Source organism: Ammospiza caudacuta, chromosome 2 (genome assembly GCF_027887145.1).
Source record: "Ammospiza caudacuta isolate bAmmCau1 chromosome 2, bAmmCau1.pri, whole genome shotgun sequence".
In the NCBI taxonomy this organism is placed as follows: domain Eukaryota; kingdom Metazoa; phylum Chordata; class Aves; order Passeriformes; family Passerellidae; genus Ammospiza; species Ammospiza caudacuta.
In genome coordinates, this window is record NC_080594.1 from 100,266,980 (window position 1) to 100,291,053 (window position 24,074).

The 24,074-nt window shown below is 39.9% G+C and overlaps 1 protein-coding gene across 1 annotated transcript in view; it reads right to left on the reverse strand.

The window, feature by feature from the left end:
* Window positions 1-24,074, reverse strand: part of ANOS1 (anosmin 1) — a 132,380-nt gene that overhangs the window by 97,355 nt on the left and 10,951 nt on the right. Inside the window, exon 2 of the mRNA XM_058824973.1 lies at window positions 10,175-10,222. Within this exon, the coding sequence (XP_058680956.1) occupies window positions 10,175-10,222 (48 nt within the window). The remainder of the gene's footprint in view (window positions 1-10,174; window positions 10,223-24,074) is intronic.

Consider the following 24,074-nt stretch of genomic DNA (forward strand, 5'->3'; position numbering starts at 1 on the left):
AAGAGCTGAGAAGCCAAAACTAGCATTCTGAAAAGGATGTATCCTTTATGTTGCACAGTATCACACAAAAAAAAAGTAATAGGGTTTAAGGAAGTTTACTTTATACCTACAGGTTTACTTATCTATTAAGCATCCAGCTGGCAACACAAGTGTTAGACTGGAAGGATGACTGATGTGATCCAATATAGCAGCTGTAAAGAATATGAACTTCATGTTCACTTATTCCACGTTCACTTCATTTATTTCATGTTCTAACACAACTGTTTTTTCAATACCCAAAAAAATAAAACTTGATACTTACAAATATAGAGCAATACATCAGAGTATTACAGAGTACTGCAAATATTGTTCACAGTATTGTTGTTGATTTAAATTCTGTTTATTTGTCAGTTCTCAAGGCCCGTAGGAACAAAGGGATTCCTGTAATCACAAACACTTATACATTAATGCTTTCATATAAACACAAACACTGAATCACAAAGCTCTTTCTTCTATTTCCCCAAACACAAATATCCAGAAACTTCAGTCACCCTATTTATTACCTAGTACAGCTTTAATCATCTAACCACTATGGTTCTCTCAGTTCCCTCTACCTTTTTATAGCTGAATATAAAAGAAATCAAATAATGCATGAGAATGCAAACTATAAATATCACATCTGCCTGATTTCTTAGATGCTCATGACTTTTTATCTATTTAGCAGAACAATAATCTTATTGATCAATTCTTATGAATTCCAATTCTATTAAATGGTTTTACCTTAGGTTTTACTAGATGAAAGAAAAAACAATCTGTCTAGCAGATCAAGAAAGAAATTTTTATTCATTCCTTCTTAGACAAAAAACCAAAACATTCATTACCTCACCCTTTTATGGGTGCCACTTAAATACCACTATTCTTGCTAAACTTTACAATGCTATCCCTATCCTGCTCTAGCTTTATTGTGTAAACAACAGTGGCTCAACACATTTTCCAGCAGAGATGTGACTTTCTGGCTAAGAAACATAGAATGTTTCAGCTACTTCAGGCTAATGATCTCTCAAATGCACACTAATATGTTTGATAGAAGTCTCTCAGCATGTGTGCACAGAATGCTTAACATAAGAATAACACTACTGTGGGCAGGGCAAATCGCTGACACCGTCTCAGACTGAGTTAGATGCTGGAGGCACAAATTAAAACTATGAGCTTTCATTTCAGTGGGCTTTGACAGATGGAAGACTGCATCAAATCTCTAATTGTTTAAACCATTAACTCATCTTTCCACCTGCATTATCTCTGCAAAGAGCTCAGCTGGAAGCCTGAAAATTGCTGGAATACGGAATTCAGGAGTGTATATTATACTCTAAATAGAAAGTAAACTGTCTTTTTGGGGTAGTCAAACAGTATGTTTATTTGGCTGCAGAATCTGTAAACTGTTTATCTTTATTTTCACATTTTCCTCTCAGTTCTGAAAACTCATGAAATAGCCTTTCAGCCTTCTCACAGAATCAATCTATCAGGGACCACTGCCTTGGCCACTGGGAACAAGAAAGTTGTATTGCAATTCACAGTGAGTTATGATGATGCCCATTTATCTCCACTCCTTGGTAAATGCCACAGCGCATGCAGCTCTAAATTATGCCTGCTGGTCGCTTGACTTTCAGCTGCCGACAAAAAAAAACCACCTTCTGTAAGGAGCTGTAAAAAAAAATAAATTATGCCTACATCACAAACTCTTGAAATGCCTTTCCCAGTCATTTCATCCCCCTTGCCCCCGCCACCTTAGGTCTAAAATACATTTTTCACTAAGCCAGCATCAATGCAGGACTCTCCCCTTTCAGGTTACTCTCAGCAGCAATCAGCTCTGTTGTTTTTATAGGGAAGCACCTGTTGTATGCACAGCACTCCCAAGTGCTTGAGAAGAACAGCCTTGGAACTGTGGAGCTCACACTGTAAAAACAAACCTGAAAATTGGAGCTGGAACAGCAAAAGCTATGCATTTACATCCAATTTAACAAGAATGGCCACTGGAAGGCAATGGGACTTTAAGGACAGGAGCTTTGCAAATGGCAGTAGGAATGAGTCATTTGGGGCTTAGAAAGCATAAGCAGAAAAGAAGAAGAACACATTGGGCAAAGAATTTCATTAAGGGGCTGGAGCATCTGCCATATGCAGACAAGTGCAGATACCTGGGACTGATGAGCCTGGAGAAAAATGTTCAGAGGGATCTTACTTATGTTTATAAATATCCACTGAGATGCAATGAAAAGGAGGCAGCCAGGCTCTTCTCTGTCATGCCTATGGACTAAACAAGAGGCCATAAGCACAAATCACAAAACAAGAAATACCAAAACTCTTTTACTGTGAAAATATTGACATAGGCTTCCAAGAGAGGTTGTGGTCTTTACTTATGGAGATACTCAAATTCCAACTGGATGTAGTTCTGGACAACCTTCTCTGGTTGACCCTTCATTAAAAGACGTAAAAGGGTTTTCCAACAACCTCACTGATTCTTTGATAGATTTATAAGAAACAGATCCATAGGTACACAGAATACTGACACTAGTGGAGAGACAGAGACAAAATATCACATAAAAATTTTAGAAGGTAAGTTAAGGAGAGACAGAAAATCTCAACACAGGAATTATGTAAAGATCTGAAAGTTAAATCCAAGAGCAAAGGTCGAGTCAGTGAAGGAATTCAAAACACAACATAGAACCCTTTATTGCTATTTACAAAAAGAACAAACCTCCAGTGCAAAGTTATTACGCTTGAAGTACTTCAGTCAGCCTTGCAGATTATTTTCTTAGGCCAGGTTTTGATAGTATTTCATCTATCCAGTAGTTCTTAAACCCACATATAGCAGTTAGGGAAAGATTGATCAGGAAATTTAATGGTTATTGTAATGCTTTAACCAAGTTAGTTAATCAGTGATATGAAGAGGCAGACTGGGATACAATGTTCATGGACTACTGAAGTTTACAGTCCTGAGGGATATGGGTCTGGCAAAGAATAAGGTCAGGACCCTAAATATTAGGAAAGTAAACTTCCAGCTCTTCAAGATGTTAGTCAACAGAACTCCCTGGGAAAGCTACTCTAAAGGACAAGGGACCAGAAAAGAGCTGGCAGATCTTTAAGGATGTGTTCCATACAGCAAAAGAACTCTCAATCTCCAAGTGTAAAAAATCAAGAAAGGATAGCAAGGGACCTGCATAGATGAGTGGAGACCTTCTGGTCAAGGTAAAGGACAAGAAGGAAATGCACAGGCAGTGGAAGTATGCACACCTATCCTGGCAAGAAGCGTTAGGGAGAAGGCTGAGGTATTCCACATTTTTCCTCTCAGACTCAGAGACAACCTTTTTATCCCCATGCCTCCCAAGTGGATGGGCTGCAAGAGGGGGACTGGAGGAGCAAAGTCAGTCCACCTGTAACCACAGATCAGCCCATAACCACCTGAGGAACTGGAACATGCATGGGCTATGGGACCTGATGAGATGCATTCCAGAGACCTGAGGGAATCGGCTGATGTAGTTGCCATAATTGAAAAGTCATAGCAGTTAAGCATAGGTGAAGATCCAGGTAGCAGGAAAAAGGGAAACACTATACCCAGCTTTGAAAAAGGTAGAAAGAAGGACTCTGGGAACTACTAACCTGCCAGCTTCATCTCTGTGCCTGGGAAATCATGGAACAGATCCTTCTGGAAGCTATGCTAAGGCACATGCAGGATAGGGAGGTGATTTGAGATACACAGCATGGCTTGGTTTAACCAGGCTTTTAACATGGTCTCTCACAACATGCCTCTCTCCAAATTAGAGAGATGGATTTGATAGTTGGACTCCTTGGTAGAAGAGAATGTAGTTGGCTGGTCTCATCTAGAGGGTGGTGTTCCCTAGAGGTCACCAGACCCCTGGGCATCAGTACAGCTTACTGTTGTCATCTGCGGCACAGCAGGACTGAGGGGGCCCTAAGCAAGACCCTCTGCAGATGACACCAAGCTGTGTGGTGTGACTGACATGCCTGATGCCATCCAGAGGGCACTGGACAAGTTAAATGTGGGCCCATGAGAATTTTATGAGTATCAACAAGTGCAAAGTGATGACCTAGGCAAGACCATCCTTTGTATCAATACAGGCTGGGGGATGAAGGGATTGAGAGCTTCCCTATGGAAAAGGACTTAAGGGTAGTGGTGGGTGAAAAGCTGGATATGAGCCCACAGGGTGCACTTGATCAAACTGCATCCTGGGCTGCACCAAATGCAGTCATCAACTGACTGAGGGAGGTGATTCTGTCCCTCTACTCTGCTCCAGTGGGACCCCACCTGGAGTGCTGCTTCCAGCTCTGGGCTCCTCAGCACAGGAAACGTGCCCCTGTTAGAGCTGGTCCAGAGGTGGGCCACAAAAATGATCAAATGGGAGAAGCACCTCTTCCAGCAGCAAAGCTGACTGACTACCTGCGTTGGAAATAAGCTGAATTATGTTTTAGATGAAATCTATACATTACAGACACTACTTCATCCTGTATATAACCTGTACCTCATAATGCTTTAAAATAATCACTTAGGTAACTCATATCATAACAAATATGATTAGTTGGATGGGAAAAGGAGGAATAAGCCCAAAATAGGTTATATTTGCCTACCTACAGGCCTAACTCATGTGAAAATATTATTTAAAGACAATCTGAAGATGACAAGCATGAATATATTTTTTGTACTATTTTGCCAAACACTTGGCTCTGATGGAAGACTTTAGGCCAGATGCATAAGAAAACTAGATCCATCAGTTTCCAGCTTTAACTGTCTTTCCCCAACCAGACAATAACCTCTGCAGAGATTCTATTTTTAATTCTTCTGCTGAGCCAGCTGTTGGCAACAGAAACTGGGGTTTTATGTAGTCATGTATGGGGAAAAAAGAAGGGAGTGTCTGTTTGTCTGGTTCTCTCCCCAGATAAGCTTTTTACCCCTGTGGTGTCTAGGAATGAGTAGAGCAGATGAGATCCAGGTGCTGGTCCAACAACTGTGTTAAGAAATACTGAGCCCAGCTCAATCCAGCCCACTTTCTTTTTCAGCCTCTCCACTTTGCAGTTCTACTTCCTCATGCCATTGTTTATGAGTCCACCTTTGCATTACTCAGCAAGTCTGACAGGCTGCCAGCAACCTACTGGTAAAGTAAAAGAAATGCTAAATTTTAACTTTCATTGCCTAGACCAAATATGAATGGAACCTCAGTACACAAACAATTCTATAACGTGTACTATCAATCCTAATGAGTGTGTCAATGCAAGTGGAAATATTTATGTGGCTCCTGGGAACGTGGAGGGCTGAAGAGTATGTGTGAAATGCCTCTACACAAACACAGTCTGAATCCATTCACCTTGTCCCAAAATGGCAACAGGGCCACAGCTTTCTAGCAGCACAGTGGCTTCCAACTCCTCCTGTCTGCTACCCCCACTGCATGCACTGGTGTAAAGGCACCTCAGCTGGCCTGTCAGCCAGTTGCCTTCCTAAAGGAACACCCCTTAATCCTTTGAGATAATTCTCTGGTGTTTCCCTGTTGGTTTCTGTTACATTAGGAATCCCTGGCTTGTCTCCGTAAGACTGCAAGTGCATTGCAGTGTGGCCAGCACATTTCAGAGTCACTGGCAGAGGGTCCTGTCGCACATTGTCCCTTCAACCTTCACTTCCCTTCCCACAGGTCACCAGGCACACCTCCTCCCCTATCATAACTAGTTTAAAGCTCTATTAATGAGCCCCTCTGGTTCCCAAGCAGCAACTCTCCTCCCTGAGAAAGGTGAGTCCTTACTGGTACAAGCACGCCTGGTGCTGCACAGACCATTCCATGGTGAAAAAACCCCAAAATTTTGGTGGTGATACCAGCCACAGAACCACGCAGTAATAGACTCAGCCCATCTGTTTCTTCCAATGTTGCTGCCTTCAACTGGAAGTAGAGAGGAAATAGTAACTTGTGCCTCAGATTCCCTTGCCAAACATTCTAAAGTCCTTTTTGATCATCCTTGGACTACATGTTGCCACTTCATCATCTCCTATGTGGAAAATCAGTAATGAGTAGTAGTCTCAGGACCCCTCCAGGGTAGGAAGTTTCCAGGCGGCATCCCTACCCAGGCCCCCAGGAAGGCAGCAGACATTCCCTGCTGGCAATGCTCTCCCTGATGCCCCCCAGGATCCCACTGGCCTCCCTGGCCCCCAGGACCCACTGCTGGCTCATGGACAGATGGCTGTCCACCAGCACCCCCAGCTCCTGCTCCACAGAGCTGCTTTCCAGCAGGTCACTCCAGTCTGTGCTGGCACAGAGGGCTGTTCCTCCCCAGATGCAGGACCCTGCCTTTGCTGAACTTCACACAGTTCTTCCCTGCCCATCCTGTCAAGGTCCTTCTTGAAGGGCTCACAGCGCTCTGGAGTACTGGCCACTCCTCACAGCTTTCTGTTGTCACTTGTGGGAACTCAGCACATCCCTCTGGATGTTCAGAGTTGCCAAGAACCCTCTTGGGGGGCCCGGAGACTCTGGCATATTGCCCAGAACACCTGGTGGCTTGATTTTGATCCTTCTAACGAAGTGCCACCCATGTAGGAAGACATGAGAGCCACACAAGTTTGAATGGTGCAAGAATGATGTGTTCACAGGGTGAAAATATAGATTTTAGAATTTTTGGTATGGGGGTTATAGGGACAAGATGGAGGAACCAGGGCGTGTCCAGTCCTTCTTTCTTCTTCTTGTTCTCCATTTTCTGCTGTGAAGTTGGCACTTGGGGATTGGTTTAGAATAGAAGTGCACTGTCTAACATATGTGATAGATATTGGCAATTAAAAATAAACATGATATCCATAGTAGTATAAAAGACAACTCCGCCTCAGGGGCGGTGGAGAGTGCTCGTGGCTACCTTGCTGAACAGATCTGGGCTGGGCAGAGAGAAAAATTTTTTAGATAAGAAATAATAAGCAACCTGAAGACCAGAAAGTGAAGAGTCCAGACTCATTCTTTGGAGCACGGGCTGTCTCAGAAACATCACACGCATCTCGGGGCAGAGACCAAACAGCCAAACCCGAGAGTCACTGAACTTGCTGAGGAGGCATCTGCCCTCTCATCCAAGTCACTGATGAAAAGAGAAACAATACTGGGTCAGTATTGAACCCTGGGGGACACCACAAGTGACAGGCCCTAGCCAGACCCTGTGCCTCATTACATCCCTCTGCGATTTGCCAGTCAGTCAGTTCCCAGTCCATCCGCTCCTTCCTTCCTGAGTTAGTTTTTGAGGATATTGTGAGAAAGTGTCAAAAGCCTGGCTGAAATTGAGGTAGAAATTATCCACTGCATTTCCCCATCCACCCATGCAAGTTGTCTCATTGTAGAAGGCCATCAGGTTGGTCAAGGACTACTCCTGATAATCTACTTGTCATCCATGTGGAGATGGACTTCAGCGTGAGGCACTCCACCACTTTCCCAGGGACTGAGATGAGGCTGACTGGTTGTTAGGTTCCCTAGGTCCTCCTTCTTGCCTCTTCCGAAGGCTGGGCTGACATCTGTTTTCTTCCAGTCCTCAGGCACTTCCCCTGATTGCCACAAGCGTTCAAAGGCGATTGTGTTTGACCTACTTATGGTGTTCACCACGTCTCTCAGCACTCGTGGGTGCATCCCATCAGAGCCCATGCAGTCACAGATGTTAAGGGTTCTCTAACCCAATCCTCCCTAACCAAGGGAAAGTCTTCCTTACAACAAACTCCTTTACCCAGATCTCCTGTGTCAGATATTCCTGAAGGCTGGTCTTGTCAATGAAAACTGATGCAAGGAAGGTTCAGCAACTCTGCCTTCTCCTTGTCCTCTGTTACCACAGTCCCCATTCCATTAATTCCAGATGTGTCTTAGCCTTCCTTGCCTCATTTCTACTCACTCTGACAACCTCTCTGCATTCATTCCAAGTGGCCTGACCCTGCTTCCATCTCCTATGTATTTCCTACTTACCTTGAAGTAATGACATGAGTTCTTCATTCAGGTCTCTTGTCCACTTTGCCCTTTTTCTTGCTCACCAGGATGCATCATTCTTGAACCTTACAGAAGTGATCCTTAAGATCAACTAGCTCTTCTGGACCCCTCTTCCCCACAGGATCTGTTCCCACAGGATTCCTCCAAGAGGACCCCTAAAGAGGCTAAAGCTTGCTCTCCTGAAGTCCACGCTTGCTTGCTGCCCTGCCTCCTTCTTGCCTAACACTGAATTCCACAACCTCATGGTCACTGCAGCCAAGGCTGCCCCCAGCCTTTTATCTCCAGCAAGGCCTTCCATGTTAGTTGTGTAAGGTGGCACACCATTCCTTGTGGAATCTTCCAGCACCTGTCACACTCATACAAACCTCCTCCACCGAGGGGCTGAGAAGAAGTAAAAGGAATTTGCATTTTTAAAAGGTTAACTGAATTCTCTGCATCACTTTGAAAATTTTGGCTAGCTAAAGTAATTGTTTTAACTTTGCATTGCAAAACACAAAAAATCAAAGCCATGCTGAAAAGACAACATTATGCTTAAGTTTAGCTCTGCTAACAATTTGGCCAAGTTTACATTTATTTATTTTCTAAATATGGCAAAGCTGCTTTCTTAAGGAAAATATATTACCTTCCTAAGAAAGAATGAGAAACGTAGGGTAACATAACTGCAAAGCACATTTTAAGTAATTTAAAACTTAAATTATCATTGTTTCGTAATACAATATTAATTTGTAGCATTCTTACACTGGTTTCAAGATACTGATTCAATTTTAAGGCAAAATTCATGTCAGCTTATATACACCTTATGTGGATTCAATAAACTTGTGAGTGACTCAGAGAGATAATCTTATAACCTCTGCCCTGCTTTAAAACCTGGACTACTTTTCTTGTGTGATTCCTTCTTTGTTGGGCAGACACAAACCATTGGAAAACCCTTCCAAGTACTTACTACAGTAGGCTTTGCAACCAAATTTTTTAAAAACTGTATCAGAATCACTATGGAACGAGTGATGGGTCACTATGGAACAAGGCCCTCATGCTTTCCTGAAAAGGCAATTCAGTTAACATGAAATATGTACTTGGTACATCTGTTTGGGGTTTTCAAGAAGAATTTTAAGAATTATAAGATTTCCTTGCAGAAGTGAAATCCTTAGCAGTGTGACACAGCTAATAGGAAATGTTCCATTCCATCATTTTCTTATATTGACACTGTTATACCCTGTATTTTAATACTGATAAAAGCAACCAACTGTTCTGTTTTATTTACCTGCAACAGAACAGTCAAAAAATCAGCCAATTTCCAACCCCTTTTATGTCAGGGACGCTAGATCAGCAAACGTGTAACTTCATTCTTTAAATGTACACAAGAAATTAACAAGGGTTAAAATCAAGGGTTAGCATCAGCATTTAACATCGACTGCATTATTGAAACAATGCAAAACAATGCTACTTAGATTTAATTCCATTTTCAGTACAACCTTCATGAATAAAAAAGCCTAAATTATTGTTGAAACACATTTTTAGGACCTTTAGGCAAATTTCCAGTGAATGCATCTTCCATGAGATTTATGAACAGTCAGCAACAAATGTGCAATTCCACTTGAGCTGAACTCACTAAAGCTCCCAAATTGTTGCTGCTTCCATCCAGGCACCATACAAAGACCCTTCGACAGGAGAATCAGTTGACAATTAGCCCATTTACCCTTTAGGCTTCCAGGGTTTAAATGCTAGCATAGGAAAGGGCATTAGGAGAGTCACCGTGATTTGTGTCAGGAATACTTTCCAAGAAACTCAGGTTCAAGATAAAAATTAAATGCCCAAACTGAATGAAATACTGAATATTGAAATACCCTGGTACTGTTGGAGGAAGATTTTTTAATTATTGACAGTTTTACTCTGACCAAAAATACTGAAAAAACCACAAATGAGACACCAGTTTCTAGCCAGTGTAAACTTTCTTAAAATGACAGAATTATGTTGGTTTAACTGTGCTTGATACGTATCCTCCAACATGGTTCCTTTGTCCTGAAAGAGTAAATCACTTGGTTTTAATTTTTGATATTTTAATACAGGTTGAGGTTTCCAAATAAAATATAAACAGACACTTTTGAAAACAGGCGAAGAAGAAAAGCACTTAATCTACAGACAAGAGACTGAAAGCAGATAGGTTACATAAATGAGAGAGGAAAAAGCAGACTTACCTTTGAACACTGTTTATGATTCTGGCACCAAGCAAGTGATCCATTGTTCTGAAAGACAAAAGAAATGTACATGAATGATAATATTTCTTTCAGACTAGACATAATCTCCCTAACATATTTAAATGGAACACACCATGCAGTTCTGCTCAGAAAATGATGATGTGCCACAACGTAAGTACCAATCCTGACTCCTGGTCCCTTTTGTGGAGTTAAAGGCTCACACAAGTGTAAAGTGAACATTAAAAAGTTAGGAAAGCATTTCAGCAGGCAAATTTGGTAGAAAACTGAACAAAGTCGTCTTTCCGTCCATCTTTGTAAACACGTGCTGTCTAGAATTGCTAAGTTGTAGACAAAAGGCAGTACTTGCATTTAAGAAATTGATATAGATTATTAGTGATTCATGAAAAGTCCATTAGTTGCATTTCAATATTGCACAACGTTTAAAACAACTTGTCAAGCAAAGATAATGAACAACCTTTAAGTAAATGGAAAATTCAATTAAAGGCAGTATGAGTTTCCCAAAAGACACTTGTGCCAGTTTTATTTTATATTTTTGATAATAAAGTGTGTTTCCAAGATAAGGAAACAGTATAGCCCTGATTTATCCCAACTGCAGTAAAACAACCAATACAGTATAACATGCAAAATAATAATTTAAGCTAAAGGAAAACACAATAAGAAGAGAAAGAGAAGTATGGAACCGGCACAGGGATAAACAGCAACTTGTTGCTTTTCCCAAGATGTTTCTGAAAGGTCAATTTTGGAAAAAACTCACAGCTCAGAAGTGTATGTTTGTGGTGTTAAAAGATGAAACAAAATAATGATTTACTTTCTGTATGGTGGAAGATTGAAACAACATCAGGAAGACCTAAATGACTGAACAGGAGAAAAGGAGTACAAACCCTGCAATACACCTTAAGATCAGTGTGAGGACATTATATGTATGTATTTCTTCCATCATTTATAAGTCCATTCTCTAGAAACAGAATGGCTGAAGATTCTGGTCAATCTATTGTTCACAATTAGGCTACAATTGTCAGTCTATGAGGGAGTAAAAGGACACCCTTTCACAGGAATTAGGCAAGGTATTCCCATAGGGAATGTGACTGCAGTATTCAGTCACTGTTGGCACCAGCTATACATCTGGAAATCAGTTTCCAAGGAGGAGGAATTCAGGTAGGCCAGAATGCAAAGTACTAATATAGCAGCACAGTATCTTTTTCTCTTTCTCTTTTTTTCTTCTTTATTCTTTTTTTATTAAAGAGTGATACAAATAATGGAATAATATACATATGTTACATATGTTGGTTTCATCTGGCATAATTTCTTCACAATAGCTATAGTCTATGCTTTGGATTTGTGCTGGAAGCAGTGTTGATAACATGGGGATGCTTTTGACACTGCTGAGCAGTGCTTACAAATGCTTACAAACAGCATCAAGGCTTTTCCTGCTCCTCACCCCATCCCACCAGGGAGGGCTGGGGGTGCACAAGGAGCTGGGAGGGGACACAGCAGGGACAGGTGGTCCCAAGTGACCAAAGGGATATTCCATACAATATGGTATCCTACTCGACATATAATGCCAAAGGGAGGAGGAGGAAGGGATGGATATTTGGAGTGATGGTGTTTGTCTTCCCAAATCACCACTATGCATGACAAAGGGGATGGCTGAACATCTGGGAAATAGCAAAAAATTTCCTTACTTTGCTTGTGTGCATGGTTTTGCTTTACCTATTAAACTGTCTTTATCACAAGCCATGAGGTTTTTCTACCTTTACTGCTCTGATACTCTCCCCAGTCCCACCCATGGATCAACTGAGTGAGCATATGCCAAGCTTAGTTGCCAGCTAGCTCTTAACCACAATAATACAAAACGTTTTATGTATAAAACTCACACAGATAAAATAAAAATAAAAATTATTCTCTCAATATACAATTCAGAAGAAGAAACAGATACATTAGAATCATTGTAATGGAGACAACCACCATATTTTTCCAAAGTGCAGCGTTTGTAAGCTTGAATACAGGGATTTGCTACCACAACTATGAAGCCCATGCTTTGAAGCTGGATCTTGCTTTGTGAATGTTTAAAAAGATCATGTTTGTGCATGCCTTCATACAAGTATGTAGTCATTTGTTCACAAAGTTTCCAAGACATGGCGAGTAGGTCAAGGGAAGGGATTGTCCTCTTTTAATCTGCTCTCATGAGCCACACATGGAGAACTGCATGCAGTTCTGGGATCCTCAGGACAAGAAAGTCAGGGACCTGTTGGGGAGGGTCCAGGGAAAGGCCACCAAAATTATCTGAGGATCAGAGCACCTTTCAATAAAGGCTGAGACGTTTGGGGTTGTTCAGCCTGGAGAAGACAATGATTCTCCAGAGAGACCTCATTGCAGCCTTTCATTATATAAAGGGGACTTGCAGGAAAGGCAGAGTGACCAAGGCCTGTAGGGACAGAACAAAGGGCAACAGATGAAAACAGAGAGTGCAGATTTAGATTGGATCATAAAAAGTTTCTTCCCTAGAAAAGGGTGGTAAGATACTGGAACAGGTTGCCCAGAGAAGTCGATGTTCCATCACTGGAACTGTTCAATGACCAACATGATCTCATGGAAGATCCCAGGGCAGGAGGGATGAACTAGATGATCTTTAAAGATCCCTTCCAATTTCCATCATTTTCTGACTTCAATAATCGCCATAGTCAGAATCACAGAGTGGTTTGGCATTCACCACAACTCTTACTCTGAACTTCAGAAAATTCATATGTGTCTTTTTTTCATATGAGCTGAAATGCTAACAATATCTACTCCTCTATTACCAAGAAAGCTATGGAGATAATAAATATAAAGACATACCCACTCTTTTTAACTCCTTTCACTAATTTGCAGTTATTTAGGAGCATTTTAAAACAATCAGTTCATAACATTTAATTTCAATATTTTATTAAAATTTATTTTATCTTCTAGCAGATTACCATGCAATACTACTTAATTTTATAATACCATTTTTATCTGTCATTATGGTAAAATTTAGCTAAAACTGAGATTCAGCATAAGATTAGCTAACTATGAGCATCATATGAGGTCCAAGCCCTTTGGAAAGAGACATAAATAAAAGAAATAAAACTTTAGAATAGCTGTAAATAACATAAGCTAGTGGGAATTCTTTAGTATTCCTCTCAATGCTGTATTAGGATTTATTATTTCCATTTACAAATCTAGCCAGCAGCAATGTTAAAACAATATTTTATGTGCTAGTTTCAATTTATCCCCCTTTCTTCTTCACATAAAATGTGACAGAAGTAGCTGATTGCAATAACAGATCAGTAGCAGCTCACCACTTTGTTTCAGTTATACTACTTTCCACTGAACTAGAAAAAGTAGCTCTGCTTTTAAATTAGATTTGTTACTTGAGACAATAAAGCCATAAATGTCCAGATGTGTGGTTCCCCTACTTGATAATTTCAACATCTACAACTGTTTTCATTTCTCTACTGACACCGATTAGTACTTGAGTTAAAAAGGAAGTCTATCAAAATGTAAAACTATTGTTTACCAACTTCAACTACATAAAAACTAACATGATGTGAATGATCTTGCATTGTATAAGGAAAAACAAATTCTACAGGCTTCCTTTGAATAGCAAGGTATCAGAGCAAGCACAAACTCAAATGAAGGCTCCCCTCCACTCTGCATCTTAACACATGGTTAATCACAAACATTCAGCTGTGATTATTGCTCGTGCCAGTGTATCTGGCTGAAACCCTAATTTCAAATAATCAGCAATTTGTGTTTTATCTGTAGCATTTTACATGCTCCCACATTCCATTCTCAATTCTCTCATGTCTGGTTTTCTTCAAACCCAATTCTGACTTGACTTATGCCAGTGAGACTTTGACTTCATCTTTAGTGGTGGCTTCAATCTGCAGTGCAGAAATGGCCTCAAGGAAGACTTAAATACCATTTTTCCTACCCATTTATAAGCCTTGCACAGCCTTTCTTCAGGGTAACCTTGAAGCATCCTAATCTGCATGCTGAAGAGAGCAAACTGCACTCCACAGGGCAAACTCCAAGCATCCGCATCTTGCCAGGCCTGACCCATCATATGGAAGATGTCAGGCAGAGGAAACTAAAGCAGTCTCCAACAGCACAGAGGAGATGGATTAGAGGAACTCAGGGCTCAGAACCGGAGCCCCACACACTTTGAATCTGCCAGGAAGGAAATGGCAGACAAACTTCAAGAATCAGACCTTCAAAGACCAGGGCTGTTTGACATGTACGAGAAAAAGAGCTTACAAAAGCAAAAACAGGAGAGGGGAAAAAAACTAAAACAAAACAACAGATAAATATTACAAGACTCATAGGATTACAAGACCATACTAAGAGATTCATTCCAGCAAGTACTTGTGCACACTTGATTTCCTTTGTAAAACTACAAATGCCCTTCATCCTTAACAGGTAAGACAAACATCTCTATTCTGTCTTGAAAAAAGGAAAGCTGTGCAGCATCTCTTGTAAAAAAAAAATACACGTAGAGTAGCAAGAAAAATCAATCTTCTTCTACCTACAGTAGGCCCCATGGTGGGGGAAGTTAATAACACTCATAAGCAAGTACAAACTGGTCTTTAGTTGGAGCAATGTCAAAAAAAAACCAAACAACAAAACAGTATCAAATTACTTAATTTGCATCTCTGTCCATAGTTATGTCAGGAGATACAACCCTTCTTTTGAAATGCCAGACATGAGCTATGAAAATTAACTAGCCACTTCATGCTATGACAGCAGCTGCATATCTATTATCAGTTGTGGAAGTCTCTTCTCCCCTGCCCAATCTTCAATCCACATTTGTGTGAAACCACCGTATCTCAGAAGTGGCCTCTCCTGACAACCTCACTGATTCTTTCAAAATGACAAAAAAGCATAGAAATAAACCTTTTAAACAACAGTACCCACTGCAGTAAAATAGAACATCTGAGTAGAAAAATCAGTAACTGCTGCAATGAAGAATTTAAAAAGAGGCTCCCAACATACATTTTCTGTATCCTATCAAAAATCTTAACAGCATGAAGTTAAAAGCAACAGTAAAGTATAACTTGTGTTTAACATACATTTCCTGACTGCATGGTCACTGTGGCACAAATTAATACAGGTACTTATCTATGTCACTGTTGCGTGTCCCCAGGCCCAGCTCTGAAATGTGGAACTAAGGTGAAAAATGGAATCAACAAAATCAAACTGGCATCCCAGCTCCAAATACAAAATATGCACTCAGGAATGAATTTCAGATAAGTCTGTACACTTAGTAGTGAGAGATATCAAAACCAACAGTCAGGAAATGCCAAAGAGAAATTTATTTCTTAAAGCCCTTCTATCAAAACTAAACACAAACTTGTAGTAAATGTATGGGCAGGGGAACCACAGCACCACCTCTCCTGGTCTATGGTATTTAGTTATGGTTTTGTATATAAATAACAGAAAGAGATTTTTTCTTTGAAAATAATGCAGGAAAAAGAAAAGAGGACACCCTGTTACACAACACTAAGAACACCTACCCCAGAAGTCTTTCACCAAGTTACAGCAAATTTAAGCCCTTATGCACTTTGAGATGACTCAGCAACAGGCTAGAGAGGAGACTAAAACCTGGCCAGTGAAACCAAACCACTCTGCAGAAATGAGTAGAAAGAGAAATGTAGAAACAGGAGAAACATGGAGCTGCAGGTGGTGAAGGAGAAAGTTATGAAGTTCAAAAGCAAGGTCCACCTCAGAAACAAAACTGGCTCTTTCAAGGGCAACTTACACAAACATATTTTTAGCATTGTTTCTACTACATGCTTGTCCAGTGTATGTCAAATTTGAAGACCATCCACTGGAGAAGCCATGGATAGAAAAAGAACAGTATGAGATTAAAATGGCCATAAAATACAACAAAATAGCAGTAATATTCCAATAGTAATATTCTGGTTCCTTGGCTTCTGTTCAGCAAAAAAAAAAAAAAAAAGGAAGGAAATACAAACAACTGAAATTAGTACATTTTCCTCTTTATATAGTTTCTGATTTCACGGTACATTGTATTTTACAGAAATAATTCCCTTAGTAAGGGATTTCTGTTGCCTTATAACGGTTCTAATAAAGAACAAAACTGGAAAAAGTAAGCATCAAATAATAAATTGAATGTTACTATGTAGCTTTGAGCTATTCCCATCTGTTCTGTCAGCAGATCCCAGGAAGAAGAGATCAGCACCTTCCTCTCCATTTCCCTTTTCAGATAGAGAGCAATGAGGTCACCCTTCAGCCTCCTCCTCTCCAAACTAGACAAGCCCAAAGTCCTCAGCCACACTTCTCAGGACATCTTCCAGCCCTGTCACTGGCTTTGTTGCCCTCCTCTGGGAGCATTCAAGGACTTTCACATCCTTATTAAATTGTGGGGCCCAGAACTGCACAGAGCACTCTGGGTGAGGCTGCACCAGTGCTGAATACAGAGGGATAATCACCATTTTGAGCAGCTGGTGGTGCTGTGTTTGATGCACTCCAGGATGTGATTTTCCCTCTGGGCTGCTTTGGAACCCTGCTGATTCCCATTCAGCCTGATGCTGATCAGCCACCCCAGATCTTTTTCTGCAGGGCTGCTCTCCAACTCCTCCTCTGCCAGTTTATACTTGTGCCCAGCATTATGCAGAATCCAACATTTTTTACTTGTCAAATTTCATTCTATTAACCACTGCCCAATGTTCTAACCTATCTAGATCCCTGTGCAAGGCCTCACATCCCTCAAAAGAACCAACAGCACCTCCCAATTTGCTATCATCAGCAAATCTGCACTAATGTTGCATTCACCTGCTGCACCCAGAGCACTGATAAATGCATTGAACAGAGCTGGTCTGGAACCAAACCCTGAGGAGCACCAGTGACGGACAGACACCTGCCAGGTGTGCCCCCATTGATTACAACCCTTGAGCCCTGTCCTTCAGCCAGTTCTCCCAGCACACCATGAGCCCACTGATCCCACAGCTGTCCCTGGCATTCCCTGAGCTCATCTTTGGCCATGCCTGAGGCTGTTGATGCTCCTGCACCAGCACCCAGCTCTGCCCAGCCCCCAGAGAGGCCACAGCCTGCAGTGAGGTCACCCCAGCCCTGGGAGCCAGCCCAGGCTCAGACTGACGGACTGAGCTTTAAGGTCCAAAATAACATCTTCATTTCGTCCTGATGTGTAAGTAACGTCCTTAGACTTTATTCTAGTTAGCAAAAGCACAAAGCAAAATTTCAACACCAAAACCAAATAAAGATCACCCGAACAAGAGGAAACAAAAAAGCATATAAAACCTACCAGAACAAAACAAAACAGAACAGCAACAAAAAATACTGCATAGGACTCTAATGTGAGAAAACAAACAGCACTTAGCACCATATTAGTCACACTGTTTAATATATTATTATCAGATAACTTTAGGACTGTGTTATATAAACACATGTAGAAATCCAGCATTAAGCTTGACTATGTACATATATTTCCTCTGCCATCTTTTAATGGCATACAACTCTTAAAAAAAAAACACGAAAAAAAACCAAAACCACCAAGCAGCAGTATCCCAAAAAAAAAAAAGACACTGAGGGCAAAAACACATTTTGGAACAAACACCTGAAGTTATTCTGTTACTGTAACTAACTACTAGAATTCCTCACAACTAAATCAAATATAAAATGCCCTTAGAGGAAGCCATTTTTATAACACAGATGTTTAAACCACAGAAAAGTCAATGCTGGTTACTGGTTAATCCAAAGTAATTAAGTTAAAGAGATGACTGAATGCAAGAAATGCTTGTAAAACTGATCATCCTAAAAATTCCTTCCCTGAATTTGCAACTATAAACCAAAATTAAATTATCACGGGTCACAGTGTGACTCACACTGACACCTAATTTTAAACATCTGGATTTGACACCAGGAAATGGTATCACAAATAATTTTTTAGGAAGTCTTAGTCAGGTTTTCTTTTGGATTTATGCTGACAGTGACATCATCTGTAATTTGCTGGCTCCTATCACAAGATATGCTGGGTCCTCCTGTAGACAGATGGCTACAAATAGAACTATATTGACCTAAACTTTGAGCTGATATTTCCTACTCAGTTTATACAAAGTCAAACTTTATTGCTGTTGCAGACCAAAATATTAAAAGATACAACTTCACATACACCAAAAACAGAAAAAAATAGACCAGAGTAACTAGAAAAGAAATTAAGAAAATCACCAACCATCACCTGTATCGCAACACACAACACTATTTGTTCTCTGGCTGTCATCATTAGTAGGTTCCTAGAAAGACAACCATCAAAATCCAAAATCCATCACCAATGAAGCAGCAAAAGATGGAGATTGGTACTTTTGAAAATAGACTATGCACTGCTTTGATTAAATTTACATCTCTGAGTATGGGACACCTTTCCTCTTTTTAGAGCACTGTCTTCTCAAATGCACAGAAAAACTACTAGATAAACACAAGCTGTAAAAACAAATGAGCACGGGGATCCTTGTGTCTCCACACACTTGTGAGTTATGACTGCCTTCTTGTGGTTTCACAGACTTCACTCTTACCACTTCTAAGACTGATCTCAACTGAGGTCTTATTCTGTTTAGCAGAAGTCTTTACCAATCTGTAAAAGAATCCAGATGCAATAAACTTCACTTCTCCCTGCAACAGGAGGAATTAAACAAACAGACACCAACTTGAAGCTATTAAAGTTATATATTGAATCTCAAACTATATTTGGGCCAAATTTCAAATACATTTTTTGGGATTAAGTAATCCAGTTCAAGTGAACAGAAACTAGTCTAACAGCATTAATATGGGAAGCAAAAGATAGCTTATCAACTACTTGTTCATAGGCTCTACTTCAAAATCCCCACCCTTTTGAAATGCTAATGCACCTCTTCTGTTGTGTCATAAACTTGATTTTCTATAAATATGAAATAATGAGATAATAAAAGTATGTGCTGGCTCGAGGATGTGACAGAAGTGTAGCCTTGGGAAATTAACACCAAAAGCACAAAATATGTTCTAAAAATGTAATGCTTGCTTATGTAAAATACAACATAAATGTAGATATATACAATCTACTTTGTATTTGAAAAAAATACAACTGGTTCTCAATATACTGTAGGATATTGCATGCTGCTTTGAATGCTGATTTGGTTTTATAACTGAAAACTACAGTCTAATTACTATTCTGTATAATTATAAGATTACTGGTTAGTTGGGTGACTCCCAAAGCATGTGATGTGGTATGTTTATCACAGGCTGCATTTGCCTCCACTGCCTACCAACAGAGCATTCCACAATCACCTACAAACTCCCTAGGAAGTCATGTGGACCACAGAAACACATCTATTGAGCAAAACACCTGGGCTTGATGGGCTTGATGTATGCACTACACATATTTCAACTCTCCCCTTTCCTTCAACTAATTCTAGTCTGGTGCCACAGACACAATGCCCATTAGTTGCTAAAGCACATTACATCCCTCTGGATTATCTCTCCCAGTTATGTTAATCCTGAAGAAATTCAGTGCATGAACTCTCAGACTGGTCCATAAAGAGAAAGAAAAGGTGATCATGATATGAAGAGACTCACTCCCAAAACAAACTTTGATCTACATTAAAACACTAATGTGACGTAGTATCTCAGACATTTCTAACATCTCCCAAACACACAAGAGTAGTAATTCAGTGCTTCCTATTAGACTTAATTTTCCTCAAAAGCCACAGTTTCAGAGACAGTGAGGGCAGCTTTCCCTTCTGGACTTGCAAAATGCTTAAGATTCTGTTGTCTCACATCCTTAAGAAACTAATTACACATACACAACAAGAATAACAACCATGCATTTTTATATCAACTAAAATGTCCATTATATATAGGCTAACCATAAAATACACAAACACAGAATAGTCCATGCATGTTGCATTGTCATGGAGTAAGTTCTGATCCCAAAAACTGCTAAATGCATTTTACTGCAGCACATACTGGCCATGTGAAGTTTCACTGCATTTTCTCCTATTCTGTTCTGGCAGTATGAGAGGGACATCATTAGAGACCACACTTGTAACTTTGGCAAGAGTATGGATACACACACCTGTCCTTCAAACTTAGCAGCTCTTCAGTGGCCATGTTACTATGACTCAGTCAGGTACCATCAAATTACACATTCACATTCTTGGGCTTAACATATTATCTATTTCCAATATAATGCCATGAAATTCACATGATAAATTTCAGGAATGTATTTCCTTTTTCTTTGGCATGTGTTACCAGTTTACAATTCACTAAATATTTCAAGCCACAGTAGCAGCCACATCCCCACAAGCTGATGGATACATATATTTTAATTTCCCTTTTAAAGGAACACAAAAATATACAAATTCCATGAAGCACCTCTCTCAACATAGAATATTTGTGACAAGTATCTCCTTATTCCTATTGTCTTGATGTATTACTATAAAACTTTTCCTCTTTGAAGGCAATAAGCCCAATAAACATAATTGCCAATATGAATACTGTGTTTCACTATCTTTTAATACTTTTAAAACATCTAGTAAATTATAATCTCAGCAGTAACATTTAGCACAAATAACAATCCTACAGATGAAATATGCAGCCTAAAATTTGACCACAATTATTCATTGGTAGCTCCAGAGACCTATTAATATTTGTAACATTTTTTATACAAAAATAATGTTTTGGAGGAATTATTAAAGTACATAGCAAAGCTCTCAAAAGTAAGAAGTGTAAAATTTAACACAGTCCTTGGAAGTCTAAGAGTTGTGTAAACAGTCTTTGGGGATTTTTGTTCCCTTTTCCAAAGAAAAACAAAAATTTTTCACTTCACCTGTCTCAGTGAGTGAAGCACACCTCACCAGACCTGGGATTTCCTAAAAACATTCGCAAAAGAGTTGTGGCCATTCATGAATTAGAGATTTTGTCAAATAAAAATTAGTCTTGGGACTTAAACAGAATAGCCTATCTGAACCAAACCCAAAATATTGTTAGAACTTACACACACACAAAAAAAAGTCTTTCACCACAACAGATAAAGCAGCATTTCAGAAAAAAAAAAGTATTATTTCCCTGATATATTTTAATTATTAATATTTTCATACATCTGCCTTCACTGTAGATGCTGCAGGGAGACAGAAAAGATGTAATGGGTGCAGTTTAATAAGGCCACAATTTATTGCTTCCTCTCCAAAGCACAGCTCAACAAAAATCTTATCAGACAGGTTAACACTCTTCTCTCCATTGCTCCTATTTCTTTGTTCCTTGGCTGTCCCTTCCCAACCCAGCCCTCGCTTCTGCAGAAGGCCAACACACAGGGCTGCCAAATGAAGCCTGTCATAAAGACTGGGAGATGCCAGTGGCCTCTGCTCAGATACCCCACATGCCATCACATGCCATCACTTTCTGGACACCCTCCTCCCAGCAGAGTCACACAAGCAGAGGAACTCCTGGTGCCCTTCCCCAGACCAGTCAGTGCTGCTGTCTTTCCCCAGCTCCCAGACCTGCAATCCCTGTTGGTGCTCGTGTGCACACCACATCCTCACTCCTTTCCTGTTTTAAGGAATGGTAACAGATTGCACAACAGCAGAAGTTGCAATGACATTGTGGTGACAATGGATGAAAAACAGACCTCAAGTGAAGGAGCACCCTGAAGGGTGGGTGAGTCTTTCCCATTCCACTTGAAATTTAACACATCTGCTAACCTGATCCTAGCAGAGACCCACTGGCCCTGCAACACTGACAGTACATTCCTGACAGAAACAACCTTTTAATACAAGTTACAATAGATTCTTCCCATTTTCTTAGAGGCTTTTTCCAGTTTAAGAACTATATGCTACAAGAAATGTATATTCCATGGGACAATTGCTGCAGTCCATTGTTCTAGACCACTGTCGCAGACATCTTTTTCACTAAAAATCCTTTCTTTAGGATTTTCCCTTCTGGGAAGCTGAGGCCCCAGAAAAAGAATATAAACAATGGTTATCTGCTGCTGTGGAATGCAACAGGTGGATTCCTGATTGGGCCATCTTGGATGTTTATAATTAATGGCCAATCAAGGACTGAGCTATCTCGGACAGAGTCCGAGAGAGCTGCCTTTGTTATCATTCATTCTTTTCTATTCTTAGCTTAGCTAGGTTCTGAGGAAACCTTTTCCTTTCTTTTTCTTTTAGTATAGTTATAATGTAATAATATGTATCATAAAATAATAAATCAAGCCTTCTGAACATGGAGTCAACATTTTCATCTCTTCCCTCATCCAAAAACCCCTGTGACCACGGTCACAGACCACCTTGCAAGCAACCTAAGACTGTGAAAGGACTGATGAGAGAGAGAAGAAATCAACATTAAATTATACTGATAACAATATACTAAAACTACTCATACAATTCAAGGTGCAGGGGTATTAACTTGATCTTTCTTCACCGACAATCTTCAGTGGAAAATTTATGTTGCTTCATCACATTGCCATAAAATTTCCCACAAACATAAAAGCACTTCATATGTCAGGTTTTCAGAATACAGTCTAACTAACTAATGAAGACATTCCATAAAAGGAAAATAAATCTCCCTTGAAGGCAGAACTGAAGCATTTGTCATTAACACATCTGGTTACCAGAGACATAGCTGTTATGCAGAACAAGCATTTGCTGACAGGTCCATCATGTTTCAGACCTTCCTGGCACCAGGTGAAAGAGCTAAAAATTAAATCAGGTTAATTTGCATTGAAGTTATTGAAAGGCTTGTAACATGAGAGATGTCAAAGCACAGCCTAAGTCCCTACCCAAGCCACATAATTTTAAAGCCTTCAGTTAATGTAAACAATTGGATATGGAATTTCACAGAATTCCACTGCAGGAATCACACCAGTTGTCAAGCCCAGCATTTGCTTTTTATATCTTTAATCTAAATCAACAGCCACAAAGAAAACCATTGTAATATATATCCTTAAGCTCTAAAATGTGGATGACTGCAGTTAATACCAGTTGTCAATAACCTGTACTATCAGCAGGCATTTTATATTAAGGTTCTGTTTCTTTCTTAAATCACCATTTTCTGCAGAACTGACAAATACTTCTGTTGTTCCTTTTTGGAAAGTTGCTGATACTGGTGGTATGCTCCAGGAATTCTGTCCCAGTTCTAAACTTTCCCTCCATTTTACTAGCCTTGTCACCTGTGTAAAGCAACTAAGAAAGAAAGACAGTGAAGGGGGTTCTGGTACTTCAAGTAGATTGATAATATTCAAGATTCTTTTTCATTGCACTGAGGAGCTCTGCTCGATTTACTTTCTCAGTGGGAAGTTCATGGGTGAGAACAAGTTAACTGAGGCTCGATCTATACCAGATAGATCTCCTAGGTATGACTAAGCATCTTAGAGGCATAAAAATTTGACATCTGCTCCTATTATTAAGAGAACATGCCATGCCTGCTGATGAAACTTAAAGGGATACTTTGGAATCTCTGACAGCACCTGGATACATGGAGTAATAATCAGGAACTGGGCAGTATCTAATCTTTAAAAAAAAAATTGTCTACTGTCTTCAGAGGTACTTAGCTCCAGTTACATTAAATTGCTTCTACCTTCCCTTGTCATCTGAAAGAATCTCTTCTACAAATATTTAAAGGTGCTTTACATCTAGCATATATCTGGCAATTCAGTTTTACTCTGTCCTAATGGCATTGTGTCATTTACTACCACTGAACTGAAAAAAATGTCATGACACAATAAGATGATATTTAACAAATTCAAGTTAATTGCCTTTAAAGAGCATACTGAGAACTTTTTGGGTTTTTTATCTATAAACTGTAAACAGGTATTTCTATTATATTTTCACTGACCTAAGCTTGTTTCCAT